This window comes from Cetorhinus maximus, chromosome 16 (genome assembly GCF_964194155.1).
Source record: "Cetorhinus maximus chromosome 16, sCetMax3.hap1.1, whole genome shotgun sequence".
Classification (NCBI taxonomy): domain Eukaryota; kingdom Metazoa; phylum Chordata; class Chondrichthyes; order Lamniformes; family Cetorhinidae; genus Cetorhinus; species Cetorhinus maximus.
Genome location: NC_135894.1, coordinates 15648481 through 15664567, shown reverse-complemented (window position 1 = coordinate 15664567; position 16087 = coordinate 15648481). Strand labels below are relative to the sequence as shown.

At 45.4% G+C, this 16087-nt stretch overlaps 1 protein-coding gene across 1 annotated transcript in view; it reads right to left on the bottom strand.

The window, feature by feature from the left end:
* Positions 1-16087, bottom strand: part of LOC144691374 (rho GTPase-activating protein 6-like) — a 119051-nt gene that overhangs the window by 41292 nt on the left and 61672 nt on the right. The window contains exons 6-7 of the mRNA XM_078559412.1: positions 11975-12123; positions 7672-7851 (exon numbers count right to left, since the gene is read on the bottom strand). Coding sequence (XP_078415538.1) covers positions 7672-7851; positions 11975-12123 — 329 coding nt within the window. The remainder of the gene's footprint in view (positions 1-7671; positions 7852-11974; positions 12124-16087) is intronic.

Below are 16087 nucleotides of genomic sequence, written 5' to 3'. Positions count from 1 at the left end.
GCAGGTCCCAAAGGAAGAAGAAAGTCCCAAAAACCAGGGAGCTGGGCAGACGGTGGTCCCAGGAAGACAGCAAAGTCAAGGGAAAAGGACAGGAATCTGAACCGGTCCTGTTCAGTGGAATTGAAAGCAAGGAGCAGGGGAAAAGGCTCCGAATTAAAGAGAGAAAGCTGCGGGGAGCAGAACGAAGGCAAAGTGGGCATGTGAGAAGCTAGAAGATCCAAGGAGCCAGCCAAAAGTTGGTGACTCCTTGCTATGGGTATTTGAAGCAGTGGTGTTCTATTAGCACAGCTGAGTATCTGAGAGAGTGTGCGTGGATGGCGAAGTTTGAATGCACATGGCGGACCAGGGAAGAGGAACATTGGAAGGAGAGTTCGAAACCATGGAGGTGGACCCTGGTGGAAGACATTCGAGAGAAAGCGTCGTTTGGGAGAAGATTCCACAGTGAGTTCTTGGAGAGTGGAGATTGGAAACCTTCATGTGAAAGATGGAGTTCAGCGAGACCGGTTGTCTCACAGTGTGACAAGCTTCTAGGGGGAGTTGGTCAGAGATCCATCGCATCTGCTTGGGGTGGCATCAGTCACTTGGTTTCAGAGTGTGGTGTGTCTTGACCACAGGTCGCTTACTGGTTTACATGGACTGTATACTTACTGTGAACATTAGAGTATAAGACAGCTTTTGTAACTTGTGTTATCCTTACGAATCTCTATACATCTGTAAAGGTATAGTTGTGGGTGAAGGAGTATTGTAATGTAGTTCCTCTTTTCTTGTTTAATATATGTTTTATTCTTTTATTAAAAGTACATCAGCAGATACTGTGACTGTTCAGCAGCCACCCTCCATGTTTCTAAACAAAAAATAAAAGTTAAGAACTTTTCTGGTCACAAGGAAAGGTGTGAGGGTCCTTGAAAAGGTGCAAAGGAAACAGGTTCCAGGAATGAGGGATTTTAGCTACAAGGTGCGGTTGGCAAAGCTGGGGATGTTTTCCTTTCAGCAAAGAAGGTTCAGAGAAGGTTTGGTAGAGGTGATAGGTTTAGAGAAGGTAGACAAAGAAAAGCTGGCCCATTAGCTGAGGATACAAGGATTAGGGGACACAGATTTAAAATTTTAGGCAATAGGTGAATGTGAGGAAGAGCTTTTTTTTTAAACGTAGCAATTGATATTTACCTGGAACTCACCGTTCACAAGGATGGTGGAAGCAGAGATGATCAAATTATTTCAGAAGGCACTTGTGGGATATAAGCTTACAGTGCTATGGGGATAAGAGAGGGAGAATGGGACTGGCTTGGTTGCTCTAGAGCTGGTATGGACTTGCTGAGCTGATTGGCCTCCTTCTGTGCCACAATAATGACTCTATGGCAAGAATGTTACCACCCGTCATGGTAGGGGCAGGGCCATAAAACGTGGCAAGCCATTCTAAACTCCATTGACTTCGGCGGGAATGTGAAGTCCCGCTGCTGTAAAATTCCACCCTATGACTCTAAATAGGGGTGCAATTCTGGTGCAGTGAATGTCATATAGACCTAACAAGGGTGGAGGGTTTGTGGATGGAGCATAGGATATGGAATTGCTGGTGTGGTTGGGGGTAGTCCTCCCGGCTTCACACTAGGGGTTAAGTACAAAATTAAAGCTCGCTTTTCTAGTAATGGCTTCTCGCAGCCGCTTAAAGGTCAACTGGTTTAAGCATCTGAAGGAACTGGCCATAGTGCACTCTGTGATAATTCGGAAACCAGTTTTGCAAAGGGTGTCAGACAAATGCATTACATCTCAATTTGCACATGCAAAGAACCTAGAGCCCATTTCAGGCACTGGCCCTAGATGCTTACAGATGAGTCAGCATTTTCTACATACTAGCTGAACTACAAAGGCCACAAAATGGTGAGCAGGAAGTGCCTCACCTCACATATTGGGCAAAGATAAAAAATATACATACTTTACCCTTGCTTGAAGCAGGCATTAGGTCCGTTGCGTATGCAAATATGGGATCTATTGACTGTTTAAGGCCCCCAGTCCAAGATTGTTTAACAATTTGGAACCAAGCACAATCACAGATTTGCTGACTCCGCCTTAAAATATGGGCAGAATTTAGCCCTTGATGGGCGAGCAGGCAGCCGAACTCCGCCGCCGAAATGGGCCCCGTCGCCATTTTAAGTGGGCGGGCCAATTAAGGCCCGCCACAGCGGTCTGCCCAATGGGAAGCGCTTCCTGTGCGCCAGGGGGGTGGTTGGTGGGGAGGGATTCCCCATCTGCCAAAGTGTGCTCACTCGCACATGCTCACGAAAGAGCGCACTGCTCCCTGAGGCAAAGTGCTGCCTCAGGGAGATTACTGACAGTCTAAAATAACTTTAAAAATAGAAAAATTTTAAAATTAACATGTCCACCTCATGTGACAATGTCACACGAGATGGGACATGTTAATAAATATCACATAAAATTTATTAAGGTTTTAAAAAATGGACATGAAACCCCATCCTGCCGGTGGATGAGGTTTCATGTATTATCAGAAGCCCGCTGGGTTTCCTGGCCTGCCCGCCAGCCTTAAGGTTGGACGGGCAGGGTCTTTAATTATCTTAATTAGCCTGTCAATGGCCTCAATTGGCCATTGATAGGTCGGCGGGCGGACAGCTGATTTCGCTGTCTGCCCACCTTCCTAAAGATTTAAAGGGATCGGGATGACGTCAGGGGTTCCTCCCGACGTCATCCCGCATCTTTTTCCCATCGGCGAGCGGGCCCCGCCCCCAAATCGCCAACGGGAAAATTCAGGCCTATAAAAAAGGCCCAGATAGATTCCTGATTTTCCTGGAAATAGGGGATTATGGACTTGGAGCTAAACTGGGAAAAAGATAAGAATTTACCTGAGCACTTCTTGAACATCAGTCTTCATGACTGGACAGGCTAAATAGCACGGGCTAAAGGTGCCAAACTCGAGAGACATAGGTCTGGAGTTTCTGCATGATTTCTGCCCAGGCAACAGTTTATTCCAGGTGGAATCAACATCATATAGAGTAAAAAGACTAGAGAATTTTAAGCACAAGCGACTTTTGCCAATATCCGCTTTATGCTCAAGTGTCCACCATCTTCTATGCTCATTCAGTAGTTCCTCCACTAAACCAGTACAGCCCACAAAACTGGTCATGCCCTCTAGTCAGAAAGGAGGGTTTCCATGAACTGCAGCCACTTTAGGGGAGCTCATCACATTGTGGCCAAATTCCCAGTCGCACAAGCACCTGTGGTCACATTAATCCAACATCAATCACCTGACCTACAGGTCTGCCCTACTGTTACAAAAATCATCAGTATAAACAGAGAGATAAGTGCTGCTTTGCTTGTGGTCGCACACCCCCCCATCACTAACCCCCCCTATCCCCACTCTGATGCAGAATTCCTTACCACTTGTACACCACTCTACCAATTTGTAATAGATCCATTGACCCTGTATCAGTCACTTATTGATTACACTACTTATCTGTACTGATTCTTGGGAGAATTTACCTTCGGGCTTATACTAATAAGTGAACGTCGAAATTTGGACATAACATCACCTTGGCAAAACTAGCGCAGTGTTAGGTGCACAATCAGCAAATTGCACCTAACGGAAACACCAGACCACAAACATCACACAGAAAAGTTAGTGTATAGGTGTGGGCTACATCCCACTTCTAACAGTGATCTCTTGCATGTTACCAGGATATGGAGGGCGTTAGGTAACTAGTCTCATTTATGGAACAGCTGGATGCTGCAGCGAATAAGGTTGATATTTTGACAGCCAAAGGCTTTCTTCATCCAAACCTATCTGACTTCCAGAGTTCTTACGAGAGGGAACCCTCGAGTTTTCATACTCAGGCAGTTTAACAAAAAAGCGGCTGTTCGAAATTGAACCAACTGTATTTTGCCTCCAAGATATGGGTTCAAATCAAGCCAGACTGTTAGGAATTTTATAACCAACTTAGTGGCAAGATGTTCATTATAAATTCAAATTGTAAATGGGCACTCTGGCTCAGAGAGCGCATAAGGGTAGCTGTTGTGTGAAAAATTGAAAACTCATACAGTTCCAGAATGGGGTTGAGAAAATTGAGGGGACTTTATTCTGCATTTAACCCATGCTGTAACTCAACTCGAGAGTATTTTATGTTGACCCCTAGGTACACAAATTGTGAAAAGATCAGTGTGAAAAAGTCACTGTACCATTTAGGAACAGGAAAAGGTTCACTCCCAACCACTCAAAAAAAAAATTAAATTATATTTAGTTACCTTTTTATCTCAACTCATAGGCCAGAATTTTCCGGTTGGCGATTTGGGGGCGGGGCCCGCTCGCCGAGGGGAAAATGACACGGGATGACTTTGGGAGGAACCCCCGATGTCATCCCGGTCCCTTTAAAATTTTAGGAAGGCGGGCAGACAGCGAAATCAGCTGTCCGCCCACCGACCTGTCAATGGCCAATTGAGGCTCCTGATAATACATGAAACCTCATCCACTGGCGGGATGAGGTTTCATGTTCGTTTTGTCACATGAGGGGGACGTGTTAATAACATTTCTATTTTTTAAACTTTTGTGCACTGTCAGGCCCGCACGCCCACCAAGGGCAAAATTCTGCCCATAATTGCTGGTGTTTCTAAAAGATTCTGATATGACTGGAAGTCCTAACTTGAGTCCACACTTTTAATTTACTAAAAGAACTAGGTAGTACATAATCTAGGCTGACACTCAGGACGAGGGAGTTCTTTCTGCATTTTCAGAAGTGCCACCTTTTGGATGAGATGTTAAACCAAGGGCCATTCTACCTTCACAGGTGGGTGGAAAACATCTCACAGCACTTTTCAAAGATGAGCGGTGGTGACCTGGTCAATATTTATCCTTCACTCAGCAAGACAAAAACAAATCTGATCATTATCACATTGTTGTTTGTGGGATCTTACTGTGTGCAAATTGGCTGCCCTGTTGACTTCCAAAAGTGCTTCATTGGCTATAAAACACTTTGGGATGTCCTGTAGTGGTAAAAGGATGCCATACAAGTACAAGGTCTTGTTTTTTTCCTCCTGTTTTTCTTAGTAGTACAATTCTGGAATTCTCTAGCTTCCCAAAAGCCTGTGAATGCTGGGATAATTGGGAGCTTTCAGCACAGATTGATAGCTTTATTGCTTACAAGGGTATCAAGGGTCATGGAGCAAGGTGAGTGAATGGAGTTCAAGTACATAGCAACCATGATCTAATCGAGGAGGCGTGATGGGCTGAATGGCCTCCTCTCGTTCTTATATGATGTAATGGCCATGCTAGGAAGCCTTGAAGAATTACAAAGCAAGGGACAAGTACAAGTGGATTTTTTTACGTTTCACAACAAAAATATGTTTAAACCATGAGTTGGTCACAAGGAAAACAGAGATGCTGCGACAATGGACTTAGACTGCAGCATTTGGTATCTGTTTGGCTTTCTGTACACACACTCTTTTTCACACTTCTTTGGGAGGACCATATTGCACAACCATTTCAGATCAGGTCATGTATTTTAGTCAGCCTATGTAGGTCATATGTTCTTAGTGGGTGAAAATGGCTGGCAATCACTTTCCTCTGCACCGCACAATGTTAAGTTTCCCCTAAAACAAGCCAGATGTTTCTTTGCTAGGGCTTAGTACAAATGTCAAAACAATATGAACTGTGGCCCCCTCAGAGCTGAGGAGCTTGGAAACAAAACAGAATTGTGACTGGCTGCTCCAGAGTCAGCAGAGATTCATTACAAAGGAATTCACGGGCTGTGTTCCCACAAAACTTTCACCACAGGAGGAAGAAATGGTGAATATGGAGTGTGGATTAGATAAAACAAATATTGACACAAAAGAATCTCTTTAACTGTCTGGTCTTAACACAGAGGGATACCACCTGTTTTAAAACCATACTAGTTATCAGCATTCACTATATATTTAGAAACTCACGATATTTTAATATGACTTCATGACTACCCCTGCACTGGCAGGGCCCTTTTCTTCCCTGCTTTACAAATATGAGACGTTGGATTAGGAGTTCTGGTCTGCAGCAAGCAATATCAAGAGGAAACACCCTGAGCCATGGCAGTGGCTCATACAGCCCTGATTTTAATGTACCTCGCTGGAGAAAGGGTCTCTAGCACTTGGGTAAGTCATAAGGGAAGGGGATTCAGGAGGGGTGAAACTGAAGGCAGGCAAGATCCAATCTTTTCTTGTGCTTAGCAATGTCAAAAAAGTAAAACTGTTTACCTCTCTGGGCCTCTTTTGGCCCCGACTCCTCTTCCTGCTAGGGTGGTTGGAGGAAAATCTACAACTCCTTCCCTGTGCAGGCCCTGATGATGACATGAAAGCCCAATCTGCATATTTGAAAAAAAAAGGACCCGGCTGATTTCTGGTGGGTGTCCTTCCAGACTACTCAGAGGAGCAGTTTAAAATTGGAACATTCAGGAAGAGAGCAGGACCTTGGTGCGTAACTCCAATGGACGATTTTAACTGCCAGCCTGCCCGCCCAGGCTAAAAGTCCACCTTACTGCCTCAGTGCTTACTGCAGATTTGTCCCAAGATTTGTCTCCCTGCTTCTGCCACTCATTAATTAAAATGGTAGTGTCAGGAATTTAAGAGCTTCAGTTTCCCAAGTGCCATATGGCTCTCCCCATCAGTAACTTCTACCCTGGCTTTTCCCCTCTGATTCTGCTGTCTGACTGGTCCTGGCCTATAATCCAAGAATATGGGTCTGTACCACGTACATTCTGGTTACAACTGGCACTGCACCTAATACCCAAATGATGTACGTGTGAAAAGCACCGCAATATGCACACATTGACAATGGTGTTGAGAAACGTATGTAAGCAGCATTGCCTTTAGTTTAATAAATAAATGACAATAAAGTAAACATGCTGCCAACTCACTTGTTGCACCTTTACCACCATAAAAATACAAAGACAGGTCTAAGGAGGCACTGTCCAATGTTGCAGAACAGAAATCCCATTTACATTTGAAATGTGGTTCTGCCTGTTTTTCTAACCGAGGGAGGATTCTTGGTGATAACATGATTAAAGCCAGCTATTTATTTTGCCCATCACCAATGAAGTGATGAAATAAATCACTAAAATACTTCAAAGTGCAAAATATAGCAGATGCTGCAAATCTGAAATAAAAACAGAAAATGATGGAAATATTCAGCAGAGCAGTGGAGAGAGGGGGTAAGTTTAACTTTCCATGTCTATAACCCCATCTTCCTCTCTTCACAGAGAGTTAATGTTTCAGGTCCAAAGCCCTCTGTGGAGAGGTAAATGCTTAGACCATAACCCTTCGCAGAATGAGTTTTGATCATCATCAACCTTAAACAGTAACCCTACTTTCCTCTCTTCACAGATGTTGCCTGACCTGCTGAGTATTTCCAGCATTGTCTGTTATTGAATGCCAACAATTTGAATGACAAGCAACTGAAGCATTGACAGTGACCATGGCGTAAAATGTTACACTTTAATTTTAGCTGCCATATTTTTACTGAAGTAGTAACAGTGGTGCTCAGCGTCAGGGCAAATTGCAAAATTTGCAAACCATGGAAATCCTAATCGTTGGCAAGTCAACTGGGTTTGAAATGCAAATTGTGGCAGTTTGGAACTGAGCAATCGCCACACATGTCAAATTCAGGGCAGCACTAATGTTCAATAAACAGAGATATCCACTCACCATGAATAGGGTCTCATAGTTTTCAATAATCTTCTGAACAACATTGATGATAGCAGCACTCTCCTCGGCCCGAGCTGAACTTTGGACACTGAATTCCTTGTCTGAGCTCTTCTGTTTATGGAGGAGGTTGGGACCAAAGATTGTGGCAAGGTTAAGTGAAGTCATTTTGTTCCCAGTCACCTAAAAAGTAACAAAGCAGGACTGAAGTTGGAAATGCCATTTAACTAGTGCAGCTAATTGATTAACACAAAAATCTGGCCACCTTGGTTTCAACTCTGCCTGCCTGGCAAGAACAGCACTGCCAGCTAAAGTGGCGACTTTGCACCTGCCCCCTTAGTATTCCCGCCCGCTGCCATATTAACCCCTCTAAACTCAGTTATGGGGAACTCATCAATATTTAAATGTCAGGGTCTGGTTACTACATTTGGACCCCAATATGATTTCAGCTGATGATCGTTCTAGTCGCCCCAAGCCCAGATGTACCAGTGAGAGTGGAGAGGAGGAGGCAGGATCATGGCCAGAAGATGAACATTTTAGGTTTGCTTTTAAGGTTTGCTTGTGGACCGAGAGTGCTCCTACACATCCCACAAGAAATCCTAGGGCCTCCCCTGCCCCTAGCTTCCCTCCCCTCCAACCACAATTACCTGCTTCTTTCTAGCAAAAATCTGCTGGGCTTTCCCTACAGGTTCAGGCAGGAGTCCATCCTGCAGGATGATAATAAGGCTCAAGGGCTGAGATTATCTGGGCCTCCTGCCACCAACTTCAGGAAGTGGGGGTGGGGGGGTGGGGGGGAGAGAGAGAGGGTGTGGTATCCCATCGACCTCCGCCCCCACCTGCTGTGCTCCCACCATCTCCGCCCCAAACCCGAGTTTAAAAATCTGATCTTTTGTTTAATGAGATCTGAACCCAAACACAACCAGTTAGTCACTGACTGTTACCACAACTCCTGAATTTTTATTGAAGTAGTAACAATGGTGCTCAGTGTCAAGACAAATTGCAAAATTTGCAAACCATGGAAATCCTAATCGTTTGCAAGTCAATTGGGTTTGAAATGCAAACTGTGGCAGTTTGGAACTGAGTACAAGAGTAAGAAGGCCAGGTTGAACTTATATAAGACACTAGTTAGGACTCATCTGGAGTACTGCATCCAGTCCTGGGTGCCATACTTGAGGAAGGATGTGAAGGCATTGGAGAGAGTACAGAGGAGATTCACAAGAATGATTCCCGGAATGAAGAACTGTAGCTATGAGGATAGATTGAAGAGGTTGGGACTGTTTTCCTTGGAGAAAAGAGGTCTGAGAGGAGGCTTGATAGAGGTATTCAAGATTCTGAGGGGTATGGAATAAATAGTGAGAAACTGTTCCCACTCTAGAGAACATCAAGAACTAGAGTGCACAGGAACTAGAGTGCACAGATTCAAAATAATTGGCAAAAGGAGTAAATGTGAATTGAGGAAAATTTTTTTTCACCCAGAGTTGGTTGGAGTCTGGAACAAACTTCCTGAAAGGGTGGTGGAAGCAGGTTCGATCGAGGTATTCAAAAAGGAGTAGATTGCTACCTGAAAAGAGAGAACATGCAAGGTTACGGAGATAAGGCAGGGGAGTGGGACTAGGTGGAATGCTCTTTCAGAGACCCAGTGCAGACTCGATGGGCCGAATGGCTTCCTTCTACACTGTAAAGATACTGTGATATGCTGATTAGGGTTGGAAATCAGGACTAAACGTTATTACACTACATTATTAAACTGAACTGATGCATTCAGGCTTTCCTTTCTAGAAGGCACATGAGAAGCAAAAGGTAGCATGAATTCCAGAGGGATCCATAGATCCTGTTGTAATATTATTTGTGGCCTAAACGAGGGTGAATATAGTGGTCAGTTGCTAACAGTGCAGCATAAAATTCAAAATTTGAGCATGTATCACGCTGAAGTCAAATGAACACTCATAACCCTGAGTCAGTTTATACTTGGAGTTTAGGAGGTAATTTTAACCAAACCTACCTAGTGGGAATAGGGCTGATTGGGATCAGACACCTGCTTTCATCTCAATTTTATTCTCCAGTTGAGCTGGATTAAAACTCACCCCGCACTCCCCTCCACCAAAGTGTGGAAACCCATCTTTGCTAATACCTGCCTTCTGGAGGTTACATAATGAACAGCTCAAGCTGGTGGGTTGAGCATTCTCATCTGTATTGCTGTTCCTAACTGTATCTTTGATTTTACGGAGAGAGGGGAAAGAGAAATGGAGAGAGTGGAATCGAGAAATATGCCTAATAATTTATATATCAGTTTCAAGTTTCAAAAGAAGTTTAATCTGTGGCATTGAGTGCTCTGAGGATTTAACGGGAAAGGGTATATAATTGGGGAAATTTTTAGTACAATTGCTCTTCTACGTCTCTGACATCTGTTCGTTTCCACCATTACAACAGTGACTAAACTTCAAAAACAATGTCATTGACTGTAAAGCACTTTGGCAAGTCCAGTGGTTAGAAAAACATATCCTTCCTTTCTTTTTAGAAATACATATTTTTCCAGGTAAAATAAATTCTCACGTAGATTACTGCACCGCAGATGACGGCACTACGCCACTGACATTTTAGATTGGGCAAGGACCTCAGATGGTCAGCCAAGATGTAGCAGGGTATATTCTGTGCCAGGTTGCATTGATAAAGAGGGTAGATTAGCATTCTCTGCATTCCTGGATGCTAATCCAAGGATACCACTCATCCCCTCAGCCACTGCATGCAAAGTACGAAGTTCAGCAAACTCTTAGAGACTCTTCCTGAGCCAAGATACCAGATATCAGGAATGTAGGCGGCAGACTTGCACTTCCTAGCTGGTGGAAAATTTCTTTAACTCAAACTGATATCAATAGAAATAAAACTTGGGACAGATGTAAAACAGGCTGCTGATTCCCCATCATCCATTTACCTTATCCCACAAAGTCAAAATTTACCCTCAATTTGGGGACATAAAAGAAAGGAAATATTTATAATTCCAAGAATTATAAAAAGTTCAGTATCAACTAATTACTTCACTTGTTGTGAACTTGTGGTACCACATTAATGATTTTTATTTCAAATATAAAAGTTTATTTCTTAAGGAAAATAGTTTCTGCTCTTCTCTTAAGCTTGGTATTGCAATCACCCAGTTTCTGTTTAGGTGTGTAGTTATGTAATATTCCTTCTAGAGGCCTAGCTGCGAAATAGCAGAGAGGCCCATATCAGTTATCATAGTTCGAATTACAGTCAAAGGACAAACAAATAAATGTGCATTTATATAGCACCTCTCACAATCTCATGCTGTCCCAAAATGCTTTTACAGCCAACAAAGCATGGTCACCATGGTAATACAGGGAAAGTGGCAGCTAATTTGCACACCACACAAATAGCAACGTGATAATAACCAGATCATCTGTTTTTGTGATGTTGGTTGAGGGATAACTATTGGTCAGTGCGCCAGGGAGGTCTTCACTGCTCCTCTTTGAAAGAGTGCCAATGGGGTCTTTAATGCCACCTGAAGGGAGCAAAAGGGGCTTCAGTTTAACATCTCATTCAATAGATGTACCTTCAACAGTGCGATATTCCCTCCATAATACACTGAATTGTCAGATTTTGTGCTCAAGTCTCTGGATTTGATCCACTGACCTTCTGATTTAGAAGAGAGTGCTACCCACTGCCAAATCAGTCAAGTTGTGCTCAATCACAAAAACATTTTCTTTTTCACTTGAAAGAAAACTTTAAATATATACATATTTATATATGTGGTTCTATGTAATATTGTATACATCCCCAGGGTTAGTGAGTTTAAACTTTCAATAATTTTAAAGCAAGTTGGGGCAGCTGCCAAACTCCGGTAAGGCATGTTACCAGGATAATAATGGCAATAAATTTGAACCATTCCTTGCTGCCAACCTAATGGAATTAAAGAGTCTACTGTCAATGTTAACTACAACAATTGCATTGTTAACTATGAAATAAATTAAACATTTATAAGTTTTACTTTGACATTTCCAGAAATTTGGATGAAATTAAAGTTAATTTTTTCTAAATCTCGTCCATCAATTCAACTAAATGGAAACCAGGAGAAATATATACAAAGCTCAGTTCCAGGCATTACTATTGAGAAGAGCAGGGAAGAGAGGGGGAGGAGGCAGAAAGAGGAAGACAATAGGAGGGAAAGCTGAGGGAGTGCTTTCAGTATATATTTACAGGGTCAGTTAACTGTTGGCAACACAGGTACCCTGAAATCAAATCAACGCACTCAATGGGATTCTGAAACCTCTAAAATTCGATGTTCCCCTACCTCCTGTCCATCTTTATCCAGGGTGTCTTCAGCATGATTTGTTACCATGGCAAGGAACTCCATGAGTCTGTGGAGCGTGTCACAATTACACGGAGGCAGGAGATAAATGAGAAGTTGCAAGGCACTGAGCTGTTCGTCCTGCTCTAGCACTAAGATGAAGAAAGACAGTTCCGAAGTTAAAGTCAATCTCACTGAGGCATAGTATGAAATGAGCTATGAAAGGACAGTAATCCTGATATTACTATGCTATAACTCAATCACAAATAAAATAGAAATTGTATGCAACATTCACTACGCACACACTCGTTTTCCTATTGCAAATTGTTTGAAGTAAGCCGCACATTTTGGACTCTCTTTAAAGGTTTGAATGGGGGGGGATCTATTTGGCTTGGAACAGTAATCCCACGCAGACCACGTCTCAGACTTCTTGCAAGTGGTCTTGATAATTTGTGGCTTCACAAAGAGTTGGGTAGTTATTAAAAGAAATAGTAAAGGGGTCCAGAACCACATTGATTAGAAAATATTTTTGCAGATAAATGTTAGTAGCCCGCTGTGGTAGCATGAGGGTAGAGGACTAGGCTGGTGGGACTGAAAGTCAGAGTCAAAGGTCGGGATTTTCCGCGTCCAATTGTGTCGGGCATGCTTGGTGGCAAGATCGGAGAATCTCGTGAGGAGGCCCTAGGTGCGTTTCCCGGCAACGTGAATCCAGGAAGCAATTGCTTTCTGCCCCCCCGTCAATGGCAGGTCACGTTTCCTGCTGTCAAATGTCAGGAAATTAATTTAAATGCATTTGAATCTCAACATGGTGGTCACACACCAGGATTGCGCCCCGCCACGTCAAATTTAAAGCCCACGTCAGCGTGATTTTACGACAGTGTGATTTACAACTGCCTTTAAAAGGCAGGCACCTGGCAACCTGAGCTTTGAGGGGAATTCAGAGGCGAGTGCACACAATTTTGCGCAGTGCTTGCGATGATCCCAATGGAAGGAAGCGGCTCCACGGGTGCAGAGGGGGTCACAGGGAAGTCTCCACAGCGGCTTCTTCATGGCTGGCTTGCGGTGCTGGGACAAGGGCGACAGTGCAAGGTTGGGGGGGTGCGTGGCAGAGGGAGAAGGGAACCTTGGAGTAAGGGCTTCAGTGCAAGGGGTGAGGGGTGGAGGGGTGGTGTCATGGCAGCACAGGCTGAAGTTTGAACACAAACACAAAAGGGAGGGGAGGTGGGGCAAATGCCAGAACATGTCAAAGATGAGCACTCTTCTGCAGCTGAGAGTGTTTAGCTTGAGCTCGGTTTACACGCTTGGAGTCAGACCAGCCAAGCAACTGTGCCCACTCAAGCAACACTAATTCCTGACAGTGCCAATGATTGTTCTTCTACTGTTAACCCCTCACGCGCATACTTCAAATTTAAATGAGTGCTATGGTGCTGCAGAACCATTGGGTGACTGGGCAGGCTTGAGGGTCCTCTTAGGAAAGGTGGCCATTGAACACTGATGGATGTGCACTCCAAGTCCCTTGCATTATGTTTAAGTTGACATTGAAAAGTCACCCTCATGGTCCAAGCAAACCACAAAGCCTAGGAGTGCAGGTTAGGACAATGCCTGTGCCGGAGATGAGAGTTCAGGATGCAGTCAAGTGGCCAAAGCTGTCGTCACTCATGTGGTGCGGGGCAGTGGTGGGTGAGGTTACAGTGAGCCATTATACATACTAAACACTGGGCATCCATGTGGTGGCCTGGAATTGACAGCTTGCGCTAAGGGGCCTTGAGAGGCAACCGCAGGCAATGATTTGACCAAGAGTGATCCTTAGGAGACAACTGCTGACCCTTGTGTCTCTCTCTTTGATACTGCAGTGAGGAGATAAAACAGAAAATGCTGGAAAACTCAGCAGATCTGGCAGCATCTGCGCAGAGAGAAACAGAATTAACGTTTCAAGTCCATATGAACCTTCTTCACAGCTTCAGAGCACCACTGGCATCCTGAAAATGAAGTTCCGGTGCCTGGACAGGTCTGGCGGAGCACTCCAGTACACTCCCCAGAGGGTGTCATGCATCATAGTGGCTTGCTGCGCACTACACAACCTGACAATACAAAGTGGGGAGGACCTGGATGATGAGGAGATGCAAGAGCTTCACATCTCCTCCGATGAGGAGGAAGTCGAAGGGGATGAGGGTGATGCCCACGTTATGCAACTACATCTTCTTAACCTTCCTAACCCTGCCACTAAGTCTTGGTGGTCCGCGGGCATCCACAGCGGAGGTGGAGGCAGCCTGCTGACTGCTACACCCTGTCTATGATGACCGTGGCGGGCATCCTCTGGAGGGCCAAGACCTGGAGGGTCCCGGCCTGCTTTCAGGGTCCTGTGTGTGGCAGTGGCACCCTCCTCAGCCTGTGCAGCTGGAGCTTCTGGAGCCACAGGAAGATGGGACTTGGATGGGCCGGACACTCTCAGAGTCACCTGGGTGGATGGCCCGGGTATGCACTTGCTGATCCTCCTCCCTATGGGTGCCCGAGGTTGCCTGGCTGACTCCTTGAGGGGAAGAGGCAGCTGGAGTGAGCTCAAGATGGCCCGTCCCCTCTTGCGTTGACACTGATGGATGCTTGCAAGTGCCTCAGTGATGGAGTACAGCTCCTGCAGCAATGCAGGACCGATGTCCTGGACCAAGGTCTCCATGGCGGAATGTTGACCTTGGTGTGTTGGTATGCCGGTGCGATCACCTCATAATGAAGACGGGCAAGCTCCTCCATCCTTCCTTGCAATCTGAGGAGGGCAGCGGACATCCCTTCCTGATGTTCCCAAACTTGACTTTGCAGCTCCAGCAACTGAGATATGACTGAGTCCAGAGGCTTGTCATCTGACTCGGACTCAGTAGATTTCTGACCTCCAGCAGTTCTCCGAGTGTCGGTAACCTGGGAAGTCCTTGCCGTGGATCAGACGGTGCGATGTACTCAGATTGTGGCCCCAAGGCTACTCTAGAACTAGATCCCACTGAGGTGTGCGTCTCTGCTCTGGTGGAGGATGTGGGTGGGTGAGCGCTGTGACGGGTCTTCAATTTCGATGCCTGTGGATTCCTCATCCATGATGTTGTCAGGACTGGAGTCGAGGAACTGGCTCGGGGACCCCCTCGGCTGCTTCCCAGATGTGCCTGCGAAAACAAGGAGAGATAATTAGTGCATGGCAAGGGACTGCGGAACAGGGGAACTCACTCACAGCATGGTTGTCTAATGGAGGATGTTGCACTGCTGGATCCTCACTTGGTTTAGCGCTGCTAACCTCACCATCAGCACAGGAATGGTCCAGATCATTGTCGGCCAGCTGGGTGACTCTATTTCTAAAGTCAGTGAGGGCCTTGATGTCAGGCATTCCTCCACCAGTCTGCGGCCTCTCCCTTTTGTTGTGTGCCAGCTCGTCCTGCACGAGTACAGATGGAGTGTGTGTGTAAGCAGGACACCAGCCAGGCCAGATAAGAAGTAAGCCTGGTATGTGTAGGTGCGGAGTGGTGCCATGGACAGGATGAAGACACGATCCACAGATCAGATGAAGGTGTGTGAAAGAGAGTGAATGGTGATGTCCCTTGAGCTGGCAGTGAGTGAGATCCCTGTGGATGTGTGATGGGTATGTGAATGCATGAACTGAGAGTGATGAGAAGGGTGGTGGAACGGAGGAGATCATTCATCCTCTTTCGATGCTGGGCAGCCGTCTTCTTTTGGAGGGTTTTGGCATTGACCACCACTGCCACTGCCTCCCGTGATGGATTCGTCACCTTGAATGAGGTTCTTCGCCCAGAGCAGCAGTACAAGACATCACAGCGGGGCCTCCACTGCCTCCAGTAGGTGCTCCAGGGAGGCACCACTAAATCCGAGGGCAGCATGTTTTCTCCCTTTGGCAGCCATCAGTTCCCAGCAGCTTCCTATCCCTTGAGGAGCGCTAGTTGTGAAGGGGTGGCCTTTAAATATGGCACCCTGTTTACTGAAGGCCTGTGGTGATGGCAGGGCAGGGGAAGTCGGAGGCCGCCCCACCAGCAATCCGATGTAAAACCCGGGTCTCTCCATTTTTTAGACCAAGTGGCGCACGATACTCCGGAAAAAGCTGCCATTGCCATCAGCAGGTCACAC